Source organism: Puma concolor, chromosome C2, assembly GCF_028749965.1.
Source record: "Puma concolor isolate L17-30 chromosome C2, mPumCon1.1.hap2, whole genome shotgun sequence".
Taxonomy (NCBI): domain Eukaryota; kingdom Metazoa; phylum Chordata; class Mammalia; order Carnivora; family Felidae; genus Puma; species Puma concolor.
This window is the reverse complement of record NC_141675.1, coordinates 25,390,183-25,408,341: the sequence shown is the minus strand read 5'-3', so window position 1 is coordinate 25,408,341 and position 18,159 is coordinate 25,390,183. Positions and strand designations below refer to the sequence as shown.

At 45.5% G+C, this 18,159-nt stretch overlaps 1 protein-coding gene across 3 annotated transcripts in view; it reads right to left on the bottom strand.

The window, feature by feature from the left end:
- RFTN1 (raftlin, lipid raft linker 1) overlaps positions 1 to 18,159 on the bottom strand; it is a 208,162-nt gene that overhangs the window by 34,725 nt on the left and 155,278 nt on the right. For all 3 annotated transcript variants that reach the window (XM_086674239.1, XM_086674238.1, XM_086674237.1), the window contains exon 7: positions 8,414 to 8,529. In XM_086674239.1, coding sequence (XP_086530365.1) covers positions 8,414 to 8,529 — 116 coding nt within the window. The remainder of the gene's footprint in view (positions 1 to 8,413; positions 8,530 to 18,159) is intronic.

The window sequence follows — 18,159 nt, the reverse complement described above, 5'->3', positions numbered from 1 at the left end:
ATGTTAATCATATTTAAAAACTCCCTCCACTACAACATCAAACTGGTGCTTGACCAAACAACTGGGCACCATAGCCTAGCCAGGGTGACACATAAAATTACCCATTACAGCATCATTCTGCAGCTTGTTTTTTCACTTAACATTTCCTGGAGTTCCTTCCCTGCCAGTTTATACAGAATGACTGCATCCATAATAAGGATGTACCACCTTTTATTTAATCATTCTCCTACTGATGGGCATGTATGCAGCTTCCTTTTTTCTAGTACTAATCATGCTGAAATAATGTCCTTGTGTGTGCCTTCTTGTGAACAAATGCATGTGTTTCTCTGCAAGAGGTGGCTGTGAGGTATGGGCTTGCTTAGTCATGGGTAGGAGTGGGTATTTAACAGTTTTAACATTAAAATTTTTTTTAATGTTTATTTTTGAGAGAGAGAGAGAGAGAGAGAGAGAGAGACAGACAGACAGACAGAGCATGGGCAGGGCAGGGACAGAGAAAGAGGAAGACACAAAATCTGAAGCAGGCTCCAGGCTCTGAGCCGTCAGCACAGAGCCTGATGTGAGGCTCGAACCCACAAACTGTGAGATCATGACCTGAGCCAAAGTTGGCCGCTCAACCGACTGAGCCACCCAGGTGCCCCCATTTTTAACATCTTTCATTATTTATTCATTTATTATTTTAAATTATTTATTGTTACTGTTTTTACTTTAGAGAGAGAGAGCGAGCATGAGCGGGGGAGGGGAGGGGGGGGAAGAGAGAGAGAGAGAGAGAGAGAGAGAGAGAGAGAATCTTAAGCAGGCTTCACGCTCAGTGCTGAGCCCAACTTGGGGTTGGATCATGACCTGAGCTAAAACCAAGAGTTGGACGATCAATTGACTGAGGCACCCAGGAGCCTCTAACATTTTAAATAGAGATTAGCAACCTGCTTTCTAAAGCAAACCCTCAAGCTTTTAAATGATGAATTTATTTTGATGAGGTCCCAACAGTTCATTTTTGCTTTTGTTTCCCTTGCCTCTGGAGACGTGTGGAGTAAGAAGTTGCTGTGGGTAAGGTCAAAGAGATTTTTGCCTGCTTTCTCCTCGAGGAGTGTGATGGCTTCCTGAATTACATTTAGGTGGTTCATGCATTTTGAGTTTATTTTTGTGTACGGTGTAAGAAAGTGGTCCAGGTTCCTTCTTCTGCATGTTGCTGTCCAGTTTTCCCAGCACAACTTGCTGACGAGACTGTCTTTATTCCACTGGATGTTCTCTCCTGCTTTGTCAAAGGTTAGCTGGCCATACGTTTGTGGGTCCATTTCTGGGTTCTCTATTCTGTTCCATTGATCTGAGTGTCTGTTCTTGTGCCAGTACCATACTGTCTTGACGACTACAGCCTTGTAGTATAGCTTGAAGTCTGGGATTGTGATGCCTCCTGCTCTGGTTTTCTTTTTCAAGATTGCTTTGGCTATTCGGGGTCTTTTCTGGTTCCATACAAACTTTAGGATTATTTGTTCTAGCTCTGTGAAGAATGCTGATGTTATTTTGATAGGGATTGCATTGAATATGTAGATTGCTTTGGGTAGTATCGACATTTTAACAGTATTTGTTCTTCCTATCCAGGAGCATGGAATCTTTTTCCATTTTTTTTGTGTCTTCTTCAATTTCTTTCATAAGCTTTCTATAGTTTTCAGTGTATAGATTTTTCACCTCCTTGGTTAGATTTATTCTTAGGTATTTTATGGTTTTTGGTGCAAGTGTAAATGGGATCGATTCCTTGATTTCTCTTTCTGTCGCTTCATTGTTGGTGTGTAGGAATGCAACTGATTTCTATGCATTGATTTTATATCCTGCAACTTTGCTGAATTCACCAATCAGTTCTAGCGGTTTTTTGGTGGAATCTTTAGGGTTTTCCATACAGAGTATCATGTCATCTGCGAGGAGTGAAAGTTTGACCTCCTCCTGGCCGATTTGGATGCCTTTTATTTCTTTGTGTTGTCTGATTGCAGAGGCTAAGACTTCCAATACTATGTTGAATAACAGTGGCATGAGAGTGGACATCCCTGTCTTGTTCCTGACCTTAGGGGGAAAGCTCTCAGTTTTTCCCCATTAAACGATGAATTTAAAATTCATCAAGTATACATACATTACATTTTAGGGAAAAGATGCTCAGTCATACCACTTAGTGCACTGATGTGTCACTATCAAAACCGAGTGGGACGCGAGGAATCTGACCAAGTGAGAGCACCCAGAGCTGCTAGAACAGACTCAGCATTGCCCTGAACACCTTGCGGGCCTCCTCTGTGCCGTGATTTGCTCTGGGTTGGAAAAGGGGTGGAGTTACAGCCTGGTAGGGGAAGGGGATGTGTCTGCAGTCAAGGTCATTCAAGGCAGTGGTCACTCATGGGAAAATCTTTTGAATCACAGGAAAAAGACAGAGAACTACTATCTTTGGCACTCAAGGCTATGATCTCAGAACCAAAATCATTATCCTAGAGAAACCGTGGCAATGAAAGAAATGTCAGATGGTTTAATAAGAATAAATATTGGCTCCCTTGTCACAACAGAAGGTGGTGGATTGTAGATACCACAGAAATTGATGTTATTCCCTTACAAATCCTATGTGGATTGTTCAAGAGATGGCTGGGAGCCCCTAGAAACAAAAGATGGATCCCCAGAAGTCTACAGAATACAGAAGTTAGTGCAGAACGAGTGGGGCCTGTGTGTCCCCAGGGTTAGGGGACCGGAGGGGTGGAGGCGTACCCCAGAGTGGATGTCAGTTACAGAAATGCATCTCAGCGAGCCTCTCGTGATTCTTTCAGGGATAAAATGGTGACATGTTAGGTGGAACAATAGGGCCATCTGAAACTTCTGGCAAAAGGGTTTGGCGTCGGGTTAGAGACTAGAGGAAAAACCCCCCAAACATGCCAAAGGACCATGTCCTCCATCTAGTGTGTTTGACATTGGACTGGAAAGGAGCCATCCTACAAATGAAACCTTCAGAGAAGCCAAAGCTGAGATGATCCTCCAAAAATGCAGGATGATACAACCATGATCAAAAATGTCTCCATAGGCTGGAAGAATGGGCAGAAATTAATAGGATGAGATGAACTGGGAGTCGGTTCAATAACAGATTGAATACACAGGGAGCGGATGGGGAGAACTGACTATGTGCCACCTTACAAGATGCAATCTGTCATGGCTGCCCCAAAGTTGATCCAACCACCTGCTGGACGAGCAGAAGCCCGAGTCCAGCTGTCAGAGGACCAAGTGCTCACAGGTGGCAGGCTCCTCTCCAGCTTGCTCACGGCCCCCTGATCCCAGCCACCGAGCACATCAGGCTGAGTCCCACAGGCTCCCAGACCTGCGTAGGTCAGTTAGACACACTGTCATCACTATGTGTCTTCATTTACATTATTTAAACTGATGGTAAAGGCAAAAGAAGCTGTTTCTGGGAAAACTAAGTAGAATGCTTTGAAGAGATTTGACAAAGTGCAGTTGCCTAAAAATAACAACTGTGGCTGACTCAGAAGTGGTGGGGGCTGGAAAAGAGTAAGAAAAAAAATCATGAAATCAAGGATTCGGCAGTGAGATCCCTTTCCTAGACTTTCAAGACACTGCCCCAGGACACTGGTGATAGCAACACCTTGGGTGTGGTTTACACAAGAAAGGTGAAGTGAAATTCCAATCAGCAGACCTCAAACTCTAAAAGATGGGCAAATGGATGCGTATTTATATATTTTACATTAAAATAAAATGTGTGGGGGTATGAATATGATTTTCTTTGGTTCTTTTTAATTGGCTTTTCAATTAACTCTCTAACCACCATACCAACTGCATCAGCTAAAAGAGTTTTTACTGTTATCGCATGGTCAGTTCTGGTAGCAAATTTCACAAGGGGCGTTGATGAACCGGAAGGCTCATTCCAAGGAGAGGGGTGAAGACAGAGAAGGCTCTAAGGCCTCAAGGGCACCCGATGGTGTCCATAAGCAGTGATGGGCTCCCAGGCTGAAGGACATGCAACCTCAGAATGAAAAAAGAGGGTCCCTGTCTCTCTGTCTTTCCGTCTCTCATCCATATGACCTATTCATCTCTGTAGTTTCCCCCTTTCTTTCCAAGAAGGACCCTTTCTGCTCACACTCTAAATTGTAAACTCAAAGAAAGTAAACAAAATACCCATGACAGATGCTGGGCGGACGGGCTTTCATACTACTCAAAACTGCCACAGGTTTCCAACTGAGAAACACGCAATGCATTTGGCTCCACACTTTTCCCTGGCCCAACCTCTGCTGTGCTTTCAGAGCAAGAGCAAGGCAACCGGGAGAGGATCTTTCTAGCCGATGACACCAGGGGACCAATAAAAGAAAGTACTATTTCCCTACGATATGCCAAGAGCTACACTCACAACTTTCAAATATATCATTTTTTAAATTCTCAACTTTGAGAGGCTGACAGTGTTCCCACTCATACAGCTGAAAGATGGAAAAACAAAGAGGGGGTACACTCAGTCACTCGGCTGGGAATAAGACAGCCAGGATGCATTCCCAGACCAGACTCCAGAATCTACCTTCTCTTTCCAACACGCTGCGGTGTTTGCAGAGCTGTGAAGAGTTAGGTAGGTTTTCTCATGAAAGCGTCTACGTGTGCACGAGCACATGGGGACAGGGAAGACGGGAAGATGTGGCTCGACTGGAATGGCACGTGTGTACTTCGAGCTGAGGATACTAATGTGCGCAGGAGGCAGAAAAGGAACAGGGCAGTCCCAACTGTGAGCAAAGAGAACAAGCTGGTCGGCAGTGTTTTGTGGCTAGAGCCCAGGAGTTTATGTGCTGGCCTGGAAGGAGAGAGGTTGCCAGAAAGGCAGGGTCAACCACAAGCCAAGAGGGATCTGCTCAGGGCTTGAACAGGAAAGACCCTTCCCAGAGGCCAAAAGGGTGAAGAGAGGAAGCAGGTGGGTCTCAAGGGTGAAAGGTGAGGCTGCTGGACAAAGGCCCACACACCTGGAGGGGCCAGCAGAAGGGGGGCCATCAGTGGGGGGAGGGGGGACTTCTGACACAGCCTCTTCAAAGAGCTGAGCTGTGGGCTCTGCCCTGGACTAGACACTGCTGGGCCATGCTGGGACACAGTGTATCCATGTGGTTCTGCTAAGGCAGGGATTCCCAAAGTGGGCTTGAAAAGGAACCTCTGTGAGGAGGGCCTGGATACCTGTGTGTTTAAAAGCTCTTGAGGGATTCACGCTTCATTCTGAGAAGTGTATGTGTACCTAACACTGAACCAAAAGGCCTGCAACCCGATTCAGGAAGCATTTACTGGAAGCCTTAGAGAACAAAGATGAACGTGCCCATGTCGAGAAACTCGCAGTAAGGAAGGAAAGTGGATAAAGAAATCATAGTGATCATAATAGGAGCTGACAGACTTATGCACAGAGAATTACGGAAACACAAAGGAAGAGTCTTTCACTCTGAAGGAGTCTGAAGGGCTTCCTGAAGGAGGTGGCCTATGAGCTGACCTAAAGTCTGCCAATACAGCCGCAAAGAGGAAGAGAAACCCATATGCCCAGGGGTACAGTCTGTCCAGAAGAGATCTCCCCTCCTTTAGTCCTCAAGAGATGGCATTCAGAAGCTGATGCTGCTAAAATGGACGGGGGTCTGTTTCCACTGTGGGGAATTTGGGAATGCTCCAAAGGCACCAGAGAAAAGAGCGAGACTGAAGACTTGTGCGGGGGGAGAACTGGCTGAACACCTACATCAAAACCATTAATTCACTTGTCACTATCAGGAAAATTAAGAAAATGTGTTTCTGCCCAACTGGATGCCAGCCACACCTGCCTATCATAATGTCAACATGTGATGGAATAAAGGCCTATCTAGTGATGTGCTGGTAAATGCTTACAACTGGCTCTCTGAGCCGCGGTGGGGGTGGGAGGGTGGAATCCTAATTTCTAGGCTTTGCCAGTTTTCATGGTGCGGTACTTCCACAAACACAATTTCAAGCTACTAATGACTGAATCCGTCACTGAATACAGAGTTGGAAAGAGAGGCACAGAACCGGCTTCGCAAGCTGGTGCACACCACTGGGCCCACTGTGGGTCTTAAAACCCTATGCCATTTCCCAGGATCTCTGGAGAAAAGCCACAGCATTCCTGAAGTGTGTGTGTGTGCGTGTGTGTGTGCGTGCGCGTGTGCACGTGTGTGTGTCCGTGAGGGAGAGAAGGGGACGAGGGACAATGACGACATGACCCAACACTAATAACACCAAATAGATTAATGCACAAAAATAGGAGGTCGAGAGAAAAAAGTTCAAACATCTGAGAAAGAAATAAAATTAACAAATCAACCTAACGGAAACCAATCTGCACAGCCAGGAAAGCTTTCTGAATAAATGTTCATCTTTCCTGATCTAGCCTCTTAACCCATAAAATTGACCTCTTCTAATTAAAAAGACAATCGTGTCCTTATTTTAGTTTGTAACCTTAACTTCCTCCCACAAACATTTTAGATAGGATGCATTCACTCCAGTTACCCATCAAGGTCACAGTTAATTTCAAAGGCTGAAGAAAGACAAGCCACTGGGGTACTTTTCCTATCACAACTTTCATCAACTAACACACAACCACAGACATCTGGTGACAGTGGCATCTATCCTGTTCTTTTAGACACTGGCTCTTGAAACCGTGAATCAGGATCTCCCTTGTGAAAAAGGATTGCTGAGGCCCATCCCCAGAGTTTCTAATTCAGTCCATCCGGGGTGGGGTCCAACAATCTGCATTTATAGCACCTTCCCAGGTGACGCCAATGCTGCTGGTCCTAGGACCACACTTTGAGACTTTGGATCAAAGCCATCAAACCACCTTTCTTGAGGAAACCACGGTGCCCTCCCTTAACAGCCATTTTAATGTGCTGATGGCAAGAGATGTTGCACACATCCCGTGACCCGTCAATCACTTCCACAAATGCACTTGTTTTTGGTGCAGCCACATGTGGCTTGCTATGAAGGCTAAGTGTGACAGAGCAAACAGAGTTACTGAGTGTTAAAGCCTGTGGGCTGTTTTAATAGGGTCCTTAAGATCCTCAATTGGCACCCTTGTTATTTCATCTTTCATCTGACCACATGAGGTGGGCTGGATGAACAGCATGGCCCCATCTTAAATTCAGGATGTTTAGGGACCCAAGGCGGGGTGTGTGTGTGTGTGTGTGGGGGGGGGACATGAGACCAAGGTCAGGCAGGGGGAGCTGGCAGAGCCTGATGGCAAACCAGGTCATGACCCGATTCCGTACTTTCCTTTAGGGCTCCTGGCCCCTCATCTAACTGGGCCCTGGATGCTGTGTTTTTGGAATTCCAATTTCTGATTGATTAGTACAGTTTTCCATTATACTCTGTCCCCTTCCTGGCAAGCAGTTACTGCACATCACTGCCCAGATGCAGGCATGCCCGCTCAGAACTGCTGCCGGCATAGAGGACAGGGGACAGACCGCTGGGGTGCCCACCGCCCTCCAGCAACTTGGTGAGGGCGTCGCCTGCCATCAGGCTGCAGAGGGCACAGCCAGAGGGCACAAAGACGTGGCAAGCACCCACTGTCTGGTGGGTCCCGGCACCCCATACCCCTCACAAAGAGCTGAACCCACACCTGTCTTACTCTGGCACAGAGAGCCTGGTTTGGCAAGGCCCCTCCGAGCGATGCTAACCCTGTGTTTTTCCAGGGCCTCCTCAAGAAATCCTTTCAGAAATCAGTCCCGCATGTTTAAACAGCTTGCCCGTTTACACCCAAGATGTTGGATGGACAAGAGATGAGTCTGAGAAGCCCACCCTTCTACAGCGCCCTCAAAGTACACACCGGCGAATCTCAGAAAGAAATCAGGTCTTCGGACATGGCTGAAGGAATTACTCTGCTCACAGCAGTTTGGTGGCTTCAAGGGTCAACATCTCTCAAGGACATCCTTCAGCATTTACTGTTGTGTAACCTTGGGCCAGGGACCTAACCTTAGTTCCCTCGTCTGTGAAATAGGGGCAGTCATGTACTTGCCTCATGGGCTTTTTGTCAAAGATTGAGTGCGTATGCACCAATTTCTTCCAAGGATACTTGGCAGAGGGAGGCATAAGGTCTAACGCCAACAATCATGTTGCTCTCATTCCAGTGGACACAGACTGTATGTTGGCCTCACGTATGTCACTTGGAGTTTCCAGTGATATGCAAGTGAATGAAAGAAGAACCTCTTTCCACCCAATGGTCCAGCACGCACACTATTTTTCCTACAGAAAGGGCAAGTGGGGCCCATGCCCCAACTGGAGGGCACAGAAGCATTTGAAAGGGGCCTTGTAGGTCTACCCAGGTCAAACTGCCTTTCAGAGGAAAGCCACAGCAGACGCGGTCAGACCCAGCAAGCGGATGAAACAATCACTGTCCAAACAAAGGAAGCACCACTGCCAATCTCACACTTACTTCCAGGACTGTCCATTGTTCGACAACAATAGCATCATAGCCCTGCATGGTTTTGCTATCTTCTGTGGAAACAGCTTCAAAGATGAATACTCCATCTGTCAGGCTGTGTAAGGAATCTGTGGAAAAAGAAAAGAGGCGGGGGGAGTTCTGTAAACCGTCTGTGGCAGAAGCCTTACAAGCAGCAAAAATTTTCACTGCATTCATTAATAATCCCAATCAGAACATCTTTTCAGCATGTTAATTAAAGAAGGCACACACAGCCATAGAGTCTAGCCCCATCAGAATGAATGAGACTAATTTACCTCGCAGTTCTGAATAATATCCTTGATTTTATGAGCCCAAATTTCATTGTTAGCAATCACCATTTGATTTCACGCGTTTACCTTCTTTTTCACGTTCCAACGTCAGGATGCACTGGGGAGAACTTATTCAGGGTAAAACACAGTCATTTAGAGACAGTTTTTAGAAGAAAACTATATTTAGGTGGAAGGTTTTTTTAAAGGGGGGCTAGATATAACACAGCAGATCTGAGTTTGTCGGATGCACTCTAGATGCGCTGATTCCTGGAAGTTCTCATGATGTGGACAGCTGTACAGACGACGCTTTAGCTCTTGTCAAGAGGCAGAATTTGAGGGAAAGGGGAATTTTCCCAAATGATTTACCACTGAAAATGTTTCCTTGGGCATTGCTCTGGTCAGTGTGCCAGGTTCTGAGTTCTATATGATTCAATAAATGTACGTTAAACATATAACAGGATTCAAGAAGGATTCATTGTCTTAGGCAGTGAGAGTATAAAGAAAATTACAACAGAGTCCCCGCCACAGCAGAAGACATTAAGGAGGTGTTTTCTGCTGCTCCTCCTTTTTTTAATATGGCTTTTAAATGCCCTAAATTCATTTAGATAAGAGATTGTGGGAAAGAGGACTAGACAGAGAAGCAGGTGGTTTGGATCCGTGCTCTATCATGAAAAGTGACGTGACCCCTTTCAGGGACTTGGTCTCTCATCTGTGACATGGGAACGTGTACACAGAATCACTCCTGGTCCCTAGATTCTAATCTACAAATCAATCACACCATTAGGTACTGAATTGTGTCCTCCCCTCATCCAATTCATACATGAAGCATTAACTTCCAAAGTGACAGTATTTGGAGGTAGGGCCTTTAGGGAATTAACTAAGGTTAAATGAGGTCATAAGGGTGGGTCCTAATCTGGTAAGACTGATGTCCTTACCAGGAAAACACCAGAGGGACCCCCCTCCCCTCTCCCTGCACAGAGGCAATGCCAGATGAAGAGAGAAGGTGGCTGTCTGCAGGTTAGGAAAAGAGGCCTCAAGCAGAAACTGAATTTGCCAGCCCCTTAACCATGGACGACATCTAGCCTCCTCAACTCTGAGAAAATAAATGTCTATTATTTAAGCTATCCAGCCTGTGGTATTTTGTTATGGCAATTCACATTAAAAGTATCTTTAGTGATATACTATCTTTATTTTAGAAGGATAATTCACATAATAATATGATTTTTTTTTTTTAACAGAAAGGGAGATAAATTCAGAAAGTCCTTTGTATTACATTGGAGTTCAGGAACTGTCAGCATTTCCCAGAAGCCACAAAGAAAAAGACGGACAGATGTAAACACTTAACAAATATTTAGCTTCTGTCTTCCACTAGACCTCATAAAGACAATTGAAAGGCCATTAAATGAGAAAATTGTTTGCAACAACAAAAATAAATAAATAAATGGCTAAGCTTAACATTTTTTATACATGTATAAAAACCTTATGGTGGTTAAGGGAATTTTAACTGTACAATCTTTTAGGAGAGCAATTTCACAAGGTCTAAAGAGCCTGAAACAAAAAAGTCCATCTTCTTTGACCCAGAAATTCTACCTCGTTCAGCCTATTCTAAGGAAATAACCACTAAAGCCATCAAATATTTATCTACCAGCATGACTTATAAATTCCTTAAAAACATAAACAATCTAAATGCTCAACAATTCAAATATTCAACCATAGAAAAGTAGTCGAATAAGTTAGGAGACTTCCATATAATTAAATACTATGTGGCTACAAAAAAATCATGGGAATGTAATGATTCAGAAACATTCCTTAGAGACAATGTTATAAAGAAAAAAAAAACAGGATACAAGCCTGCGGTATGAGCTGTATGTGAATTTTTTTTATGTTAAGAAGGGTTAGACAAACTTTAAGGAAATACATAAAATCTAGCAGCACTTATGATTGGTGGGATTAGGTATAATTTGAATTTCTTCTTATCCTTTTCTACAAGATTAATGCAAGAGTTAACACAAGCATCATACAAACAGACAACACAGATGAAAATGAATTTTCTTTTTCTCTCCTCTACATGGCTCTTGAAGGCAGAGCTAGAATCAAAAAGTTTTAGGAACTATGGGGAGAAAATGTGAGTACAATATAAACAGAAAGTACCTTCCTTAGAGTAGTCTAAAAAATGGAAGGTACAACCTCAGAAGAGTGAGTACTGTGTTCCTGGAAGCATTTAAGCTTATACTGAAAACACTTCTAGCTGCTCACTCATTCATTCCAATGCCTACCTAGCATCTATTTTGTGCCAGGTACTCCTGTGGTCATCGGAGATCTTTCAGGCAGCAAGACATATGAAGTCTCTGCCCCATGGAGCTTACCTTGCAGTGTGGGGAGGGAGACAGTGACATAATGTTAGAGGTGATAAATGCTATAAAAATATCAAGTGGGCTAAGGGGAGAGAGTGCAGGTGGAGGCAGTGGTTGGGTATTTTTCAAAACGGGTCTCCTCATTTTGAGTAGAGATATGTACTTAACCATGCAAGGAAGGTTTTTGGATCTTCAGGGTTTGAGAGTTAGGTAGAGGATACAGCTGGAGTAGGGATGCACAGTGAATGAGGGGTAGCCAAGGACCACAAGAGCAGTGGAATCAGGAGAGAAGAAAGTCAAGACTAAGATGATGCGTGGGACGACCAGCCAACTAGGCGCTTATCCATGTGACTTGTTTGGCCAATGGGATATTAGCAGGTATGATGCAACAAGGGCTTGGCAAGCCCTTGTGGTTAAACTTAACCTCTTCTATCTCTGCCACCACTTTGAGAGGACATGCCCCAGCTGCCCAAGAGCAGCTCAGCTTAGATCAGCTGACCCACACACCTGAGAGTGAGCCCAGCTGAGATCAGCAGAACTGCCTCATGGAGTTGCTCCAGCCAACCCACCAATGTGTGAGAATAGTACTGTTTTTAGCCAATGACTCTGGGGTGGCTTGTTACACAGCAGTACTGTGGCAATAGCTGACTAATACAACGCCCAACCTAAACCTAAGAAATATGAGACTGGTGTACTTTGGTTGGCTTGGGGATATTCTTGATTATTCCAGAATGATAGAGAGCCGTGACCAGCTCAACGACTCACAGCCGTGAGACTAATTCCTGGAGCACAGCAGCCTTGTCCAATATGACGAGATAATACTCCATTTTAAGTGAGATCAATCTAAGTTCATCACCACCATGCTCCAGTTTCTTATTTGTTTCCTAAACTGAGAGTGTGTTATCAAACAGCCTTAGCAAAAGTACTAAGGTTGCCTCTCTTATCTGCTCTGCTAAAAAGTTTTCCCCAAGTGTTTGTTCGCTGCCCTCCTAAGAAACGTTTTAGAGAGATAACCAGCGAAGAACAGGGCTTCTCTTTAAACCACATTGTACGTATTTGGGGCCTCAGGACAAGATGAACCATAGTAAAGCTCACTTTTAAAGTTCTGAAGAACAAAGATCCAGCTGGAGCTCCTGCCACAGTAGGAATACCCTATAGAACCACTTTGAGTAAAGCTTTCCCAAGTCCTGACCTGGGGATGCTTGAGACCAGAATACATTCAATGATTCCCTCAGGATTAGACCAATACAGCACAAATCCCCACAAGACTCCTACCAAAATATGTTATCTCCAATCTCCAAAGTCTTTACGTACAAATCTCAATGGAAAATCTCCAAGACCTTAAATTGTGCCTATCATTGCTTTAAGTAATAGAGTACCCAATTTAGCATAAATATTACGATGGTATTTAGCCTGCCGACAGTACCGTGCAGTGGAGCTGAGGTCCAGAAGAGGGAATGAGACACCATAGTCCATCCAGACCATCCCAGCCACTGCCTGGCTTTCTCTGCTTCCTCCCTGGTCACAGGCCTGGGAGGAGGGCTGTGTGGTCAGTGGGGAGATGTATGGCCAGACTTGGAGTGTGAAATAGGAATAAACCAGGTCCTTATTTACCAGCTGCCTCAGGCACTGTCTGCCTTCTAGCCCCTCAGCCCACTGCTCTGCTATTCTGAATCCGGAGTGCTGATTCACCTACTTAACTACAAAGCAAGTTCGGAATGGCTGTCAAAATTTGATCATCTGTAACAGCAAAAAAGCCAATGAACCACGGAGAGCAGACAGCTGGGCTTTTAAAGAACCCCTTGTTTTGACGGCCTCGTCCACTCCGCGTCTTCTCATTACCTTCCTGGCTCAGCCTTGCTGTGATGCGCGCCGAGCTGGGTATAAATAGGTCTTTCTTACAGTGAAGGCTCCCAATGTAAAAGGTTAAATCACCCTACATCTATGGAAAACACTCCATTATCACTGCATTTTTTATTACAGTAAAGATGCTTCCCTACTGTGCACAGAGAGCTATTTGCCCCAGTACTGTATAAATATTTGATGCCAGTCTTTTGGCAAAAGGCCACCTTAACATTCCAAGCTTATGATTTTATAAAAAGGAGGTGTGAAAAGGAGATTCGCCCCATTATTCCAAGAGGTAAATTCTGGGAGGGCAACTGTTCTTTCCTTGCAGCCTCTGAGACCTAGCAAACTAAGCTTCAGGCTTATCCTCGGTGCTGTTCCCCAAAGTCCAGCTGGAAATGTGCACACCATGACGAGTGGTCAACGTATGTGGTCTAATTACGCGAGATGAAAAAAGAAAAAGTCACCGTTCTCCTTTTAACAAGCTAGATTGGACTAAACCGTTCCCACTGAGGTAGCTGGCCTAACAGATTTCCTTGAGTCTCTGAGAGCCCCTTCTCCCCATCAGAGGCTACATGGTGCTCACAACACCCCGTATGTGCCAGGAATGGCACGTCCCGATTGTATAACCATAACTGCACATGTGACTGCTGTCACAATGACCTATGACCCCACCATAAATATAATCGCCACTTAACCAATCCTGGCTAATGGTGCCATGTTGCTCCCCGATCATACCATGCCTAATTGACTGATATTATCAGAAGAGTGAGCAGGTCTACTGCCTTCTCCTTCCTGAGCACTCACAGCTGCTGTTGGCCTGCCTTCACTCCTGCATTCCAACTTTGAAGTGGTGAGTGACCTAGAGGAGGTACAACCCATCTTCAGTTACAGCAAGGTGAACCCGCAAGTTCAGAGCCATTTAACCAACCAGACGGGGAAGAAACGCTCTGATTGGGTGTTTGCTGGATGTGAGGCACATGCCCAGGCACAGTTCATAGTTTCTCACTGAATCCCTCCCCCACATCTGCAAGGCTAATCACTCCCTCTTAGTAGGTGAGAAAATGGAGGTCTCAGAAGTTAAATCATGTGTCCATGTTCAAAGGGAATGCAAGGGGCAAAAGAGATCGAAAGTATGATTTGTTCGATTCCAAAGCCTGTGCCCTTTCAGTAACTAACAGGTATTTACTGAGCTAGCACTCTGTGTGCTGGGCGCTGGGGCTCCAGCTAGTGGTGGTGATGAACATCTCAGGTTCCCAGCCTGACCACTACACCATCCTCCATGTCTGGTGTTTTGGGTGCCATCCCAGGGATGTCACAGTGAGACTGGCCTTAGGGCTTCAGTTTGGGGCCAAATCTATGCAGATGCCATGCTTTCCTAGATGGGACAAAAAACACACTTGGAAGCGGAGTAGTTGTATCTATCGACCTAAAGGAGAGTCTATAGCAATGAGAAGAAATGATCTGCAACTACATGTAAAACTGTGGATGGATCTCACAAATACAACGAGTGAAAGAAGCCCAACACAAGAAGGGCATTCATTCACATACTCCATTCATATGAAGTTTACAACTAATCTATGGTGTTTCAAGTTGGGACTATGGTCATCCCCTGGGAACCAGGGACTATGAGGGGCATGAGGGGGGCTTTGAGGGGGCTGGTACATTCTGTGTCTTGATCTGGTGCTGGTTACAGAGACGTGCTCACCTTGTGAAAATCTTCTGGGCTATATCCTCATAACGTGCATAGTTTTCTCAATATGTGCTATACTCCAATAAAAAGGTCATTTGAAAATGTGCTATGAATATAAGGGAAAATGCATCTATGGCATAAGGGAACTCTACCCCCACATTAGTAAGTGGCTCCTCTGAAACAGAGGCCATATCTGTAATCAGTAGGCCAAACATTCCCAGGCAGTGGTTGCTGGAAGCACCTGGGATTGCCTCATCTCTCTTCCTTTCCATTCCGCCTACACCTAGCTCTTCAATTCCCCGGGTTCCTGTGATACACGCCCATATACCGGCTTTTCCCCTCATTGCCATTGGCACTACCGAGCGTCGTCCAGAAACCTTCATTAGTCACCTTCTGTATACAGCACACGGTGTACAAACACTGGGGTGCTAAGAAGTACAGATGCAGAACCTGCCCGAGGGTTTGTAGTCTCTATGTGAATGTAGCTCTATGTGTATTCTACTTGAAACAGGTACACTTTGAACTTGTGTATTTTGTAAATATAAAGTAATTTAGGTTATGCTGGGCATCAAAAATGATGATATAAATAATGAATGTTATTTGGATTTACATGTGGCTGGGGTATCAGGGACAGTCTCAAGGAAGACAATCTATCAAAAGGATAGGAATGGAGGAACATGTAGGTATAATGTGTCTCCTGATGAGATGCAACTTTAAAACCCAACAGCATCTAGAATGTACTGTGGTCGCAGTGCTTAATTTATCAAGGCCTTAGAACTAAATTCCAGTGTACAGGATACAGAGGCTAGAGAAATTAGGTAAATGACATCACAAGGCACCGACCACAGACAAATAATGCAGGACATTCAGCAGTGTACGAGGCTGGGTTTATTTCAAAGAGCAAGGCTTATAAAAAAGGACTCTTTTAGGTAAAACTTGAGAAGTGAGGATATGGTCACCATATGCAGTGCATAATGCTGGACTGGATTCTGGTTCAGACCATCAGACCACTTGCTGCCAAGGACATTTTTGAAACAAATGAAAACATGTTTCATTTTTTTAAAATTTCTTTTGAGAGAGAGAGAGAGAGAGAGAGAGAGAGAGAGCGTGCGCAGGGGAGGGGCAGAGAGAGAAGGAGAAAGAGGATCCCAAGGAGGCTCCATGCTGTCAGTGCAGAGCCCAATGTGGGGCTCGAGCTCACAAACCATGAGCCAAAATCAAGAGTCAGACACTTAACCGAATGAGCCACCCAGGCACCCCCCACTGAAAACATTTGAATGTGGGATGGATAAAGACGATACTGCCAGGGGTGTAAGGACTGTGGGGCTAGGAGAGGGTGAGGGGAGGGCCAGGGGAGCAGGAGAAGGAGAGCCAGCACAGGGCCAAGGGAGGGAAAAGGGAGGTGGGAACAAGGATAGGGCAAGGGCGGAACAAACGACAAGGCCAGCCAGGGGACACAGGGAAGACCAGGGCAGGCAAGGAGAGTTGATGGTGGCAGCCGTAGCATCGATGGCCAGTGATAGCAGCAGGTACTCTGCAGGCCTGAAGGTCCTTGGTGAGAAATCAGGCTCCTGCGTGGGTCTTTAGAGGGTGGGCACCCAGCTCCACCTTGCCCTTACCTTGGACTCCTGTACCTACCCAACTCCTCACCAACGGCAGAAAGATTCCCCTCCGGGCCTCTCCCATCTGCTGGCAACACAGACTCTAGCTTTTGCCTCATCGGGTGGCGTTTCTGTGTGCCTGTCTGCCCTGCTGTCTGACCCACCCCTGGACGCAGCCACACCGGTGGCTGGCAGTCCAGGCCCTGATACTTTCCTAAGGGTGACTCTGAAGCTCCCCTCCCTTCTCAAGGGTCACCCAAGGCCTCACTGGGAGCCTAAACCTCTTGCCAACACGGCCACCTCTTTTACCCCCTCCTCACATCCATTTTCCCTAGCCTGACCCTTCTTTCTTCCTACTGCTTTCTTGCCACTTACTAGCTGGCAACCTTGGCAATGACTTAACCACTCTGTGCCTCAGTTTCCACAGCTGTATCACAGGGATAACGATGGTACCTACTTTACTGAGTTGTGGGGATTAGATGAGTTGCTGTGTTTGAACTGCTCAGACCAGCACCAACCCATAGTAACTGCCACGAGACCATCAGCATCATTATGCTTCTCTTTTATCTGTGCCTCTGCTTGCCAGGGCCCAAGGGCACAGCCACCCCAGCTGAAGACACCTGGTCCTTCTAAGGCTTAATAAAAGGTTCCAGAGGAGGAGCTCTGGAGACTCAGCAGAAGCCCAAACTTGAGGACCGTTAAAGTCTTTCCATGTCCCCGAGGGGTAAAGGCTTGAAAACAGGAGCTGGAGTCTTAAGTGAATGATTCAAGCTAAAACATCACCCTGTTTATGGGACAAAGTTCTCACGAGTTTTATGACTCTGGGGAAAATATTTCAGAGTATAAATATCCATTTAAGAATCAGGACTGGTGTTTTTCCAGGTGGCAAACAGCTTAAAGATGTGCTTCTAGCTCTGCCAGGTTTACTTGTAAGGACACTAATTATCTTATTAGAAACAGGTTCCTTTTTATAATTATGATTAGCTTGCCTTTTTTTTTTTTTTTTTTAAATTCTGGGAAAAGAGCATATGTATATTTCATCCCTGCCCAACGGAAACCTTGGGCTTTTCCAGAGCAGAAACACCCTGGCCACTGAGCATTACTCCCAAGTCACATTCCCCCCACATCGAACCAGACAGGGCGAAATTGCGTTTGAAGTTTGAGTGGGTTTAAATAAATTTTGTTCTGAGAATTTTGCAGCCATCCCCGAGACTCAGACGTGCAGCTGTGGCCGAGCCGTAGACATGTCATAGGCTTGGGGCTCGGCTTCCACAGTTGCACTTGCCAGGGGAAATTTCATGTTCTGTCTTCAAGGCAGGAAGGCAGGATTTACTGCAGCTAAAGCCAAGGGAGGATATAACAGCATTTCCAACACTCAAGTCAAATCTGAAGAAAAAACTGTATGAATTCTCTGTGCTTTTGGACTCAAGGTCAGAGAATGGGGTAGGAAGAAGGAATAGGAAATTATCCTGATTGCCAAAGCCATAATGGCCCAAAAGTTCACACGGCATTGTGAACTTTCAAGGTGTCCTCTCTTGGGGCTCAGCTTGCCCCAGACAGGCTGGGCAGTAGGACCAGAGAAAACTTCCCTTTTGATACCCTAATTCTCTAAAGTGGGGCTGCCTGTGTAGCTGTTACCTTCAGTGCTTTCCTGAACATTTTTAAGATGTTAGTATAACTGGGGCACCTGGGTGGCTCAGTTGGGTAATCATCTGACTGTTGATTTCAGCTCAGCGCATGATCTCACAGTTCGTGAGTTTGAGCCCCAACATTGGGCTGTCTGCTGTCAGCATAGAGCCTGCTTTGGATCCTCTGTCCCCCTCTCTCTCTGCCCCTCCCCTACTTGCTCTCTCTCTCTCAAAAATAAATAAACATGAAAAAAAAAGATGTTAGTGTAACTAACTATAGGTTTCCCAGGGTTAAGGATGTATGGCCACAGAGACCCTAAGAGAAGATA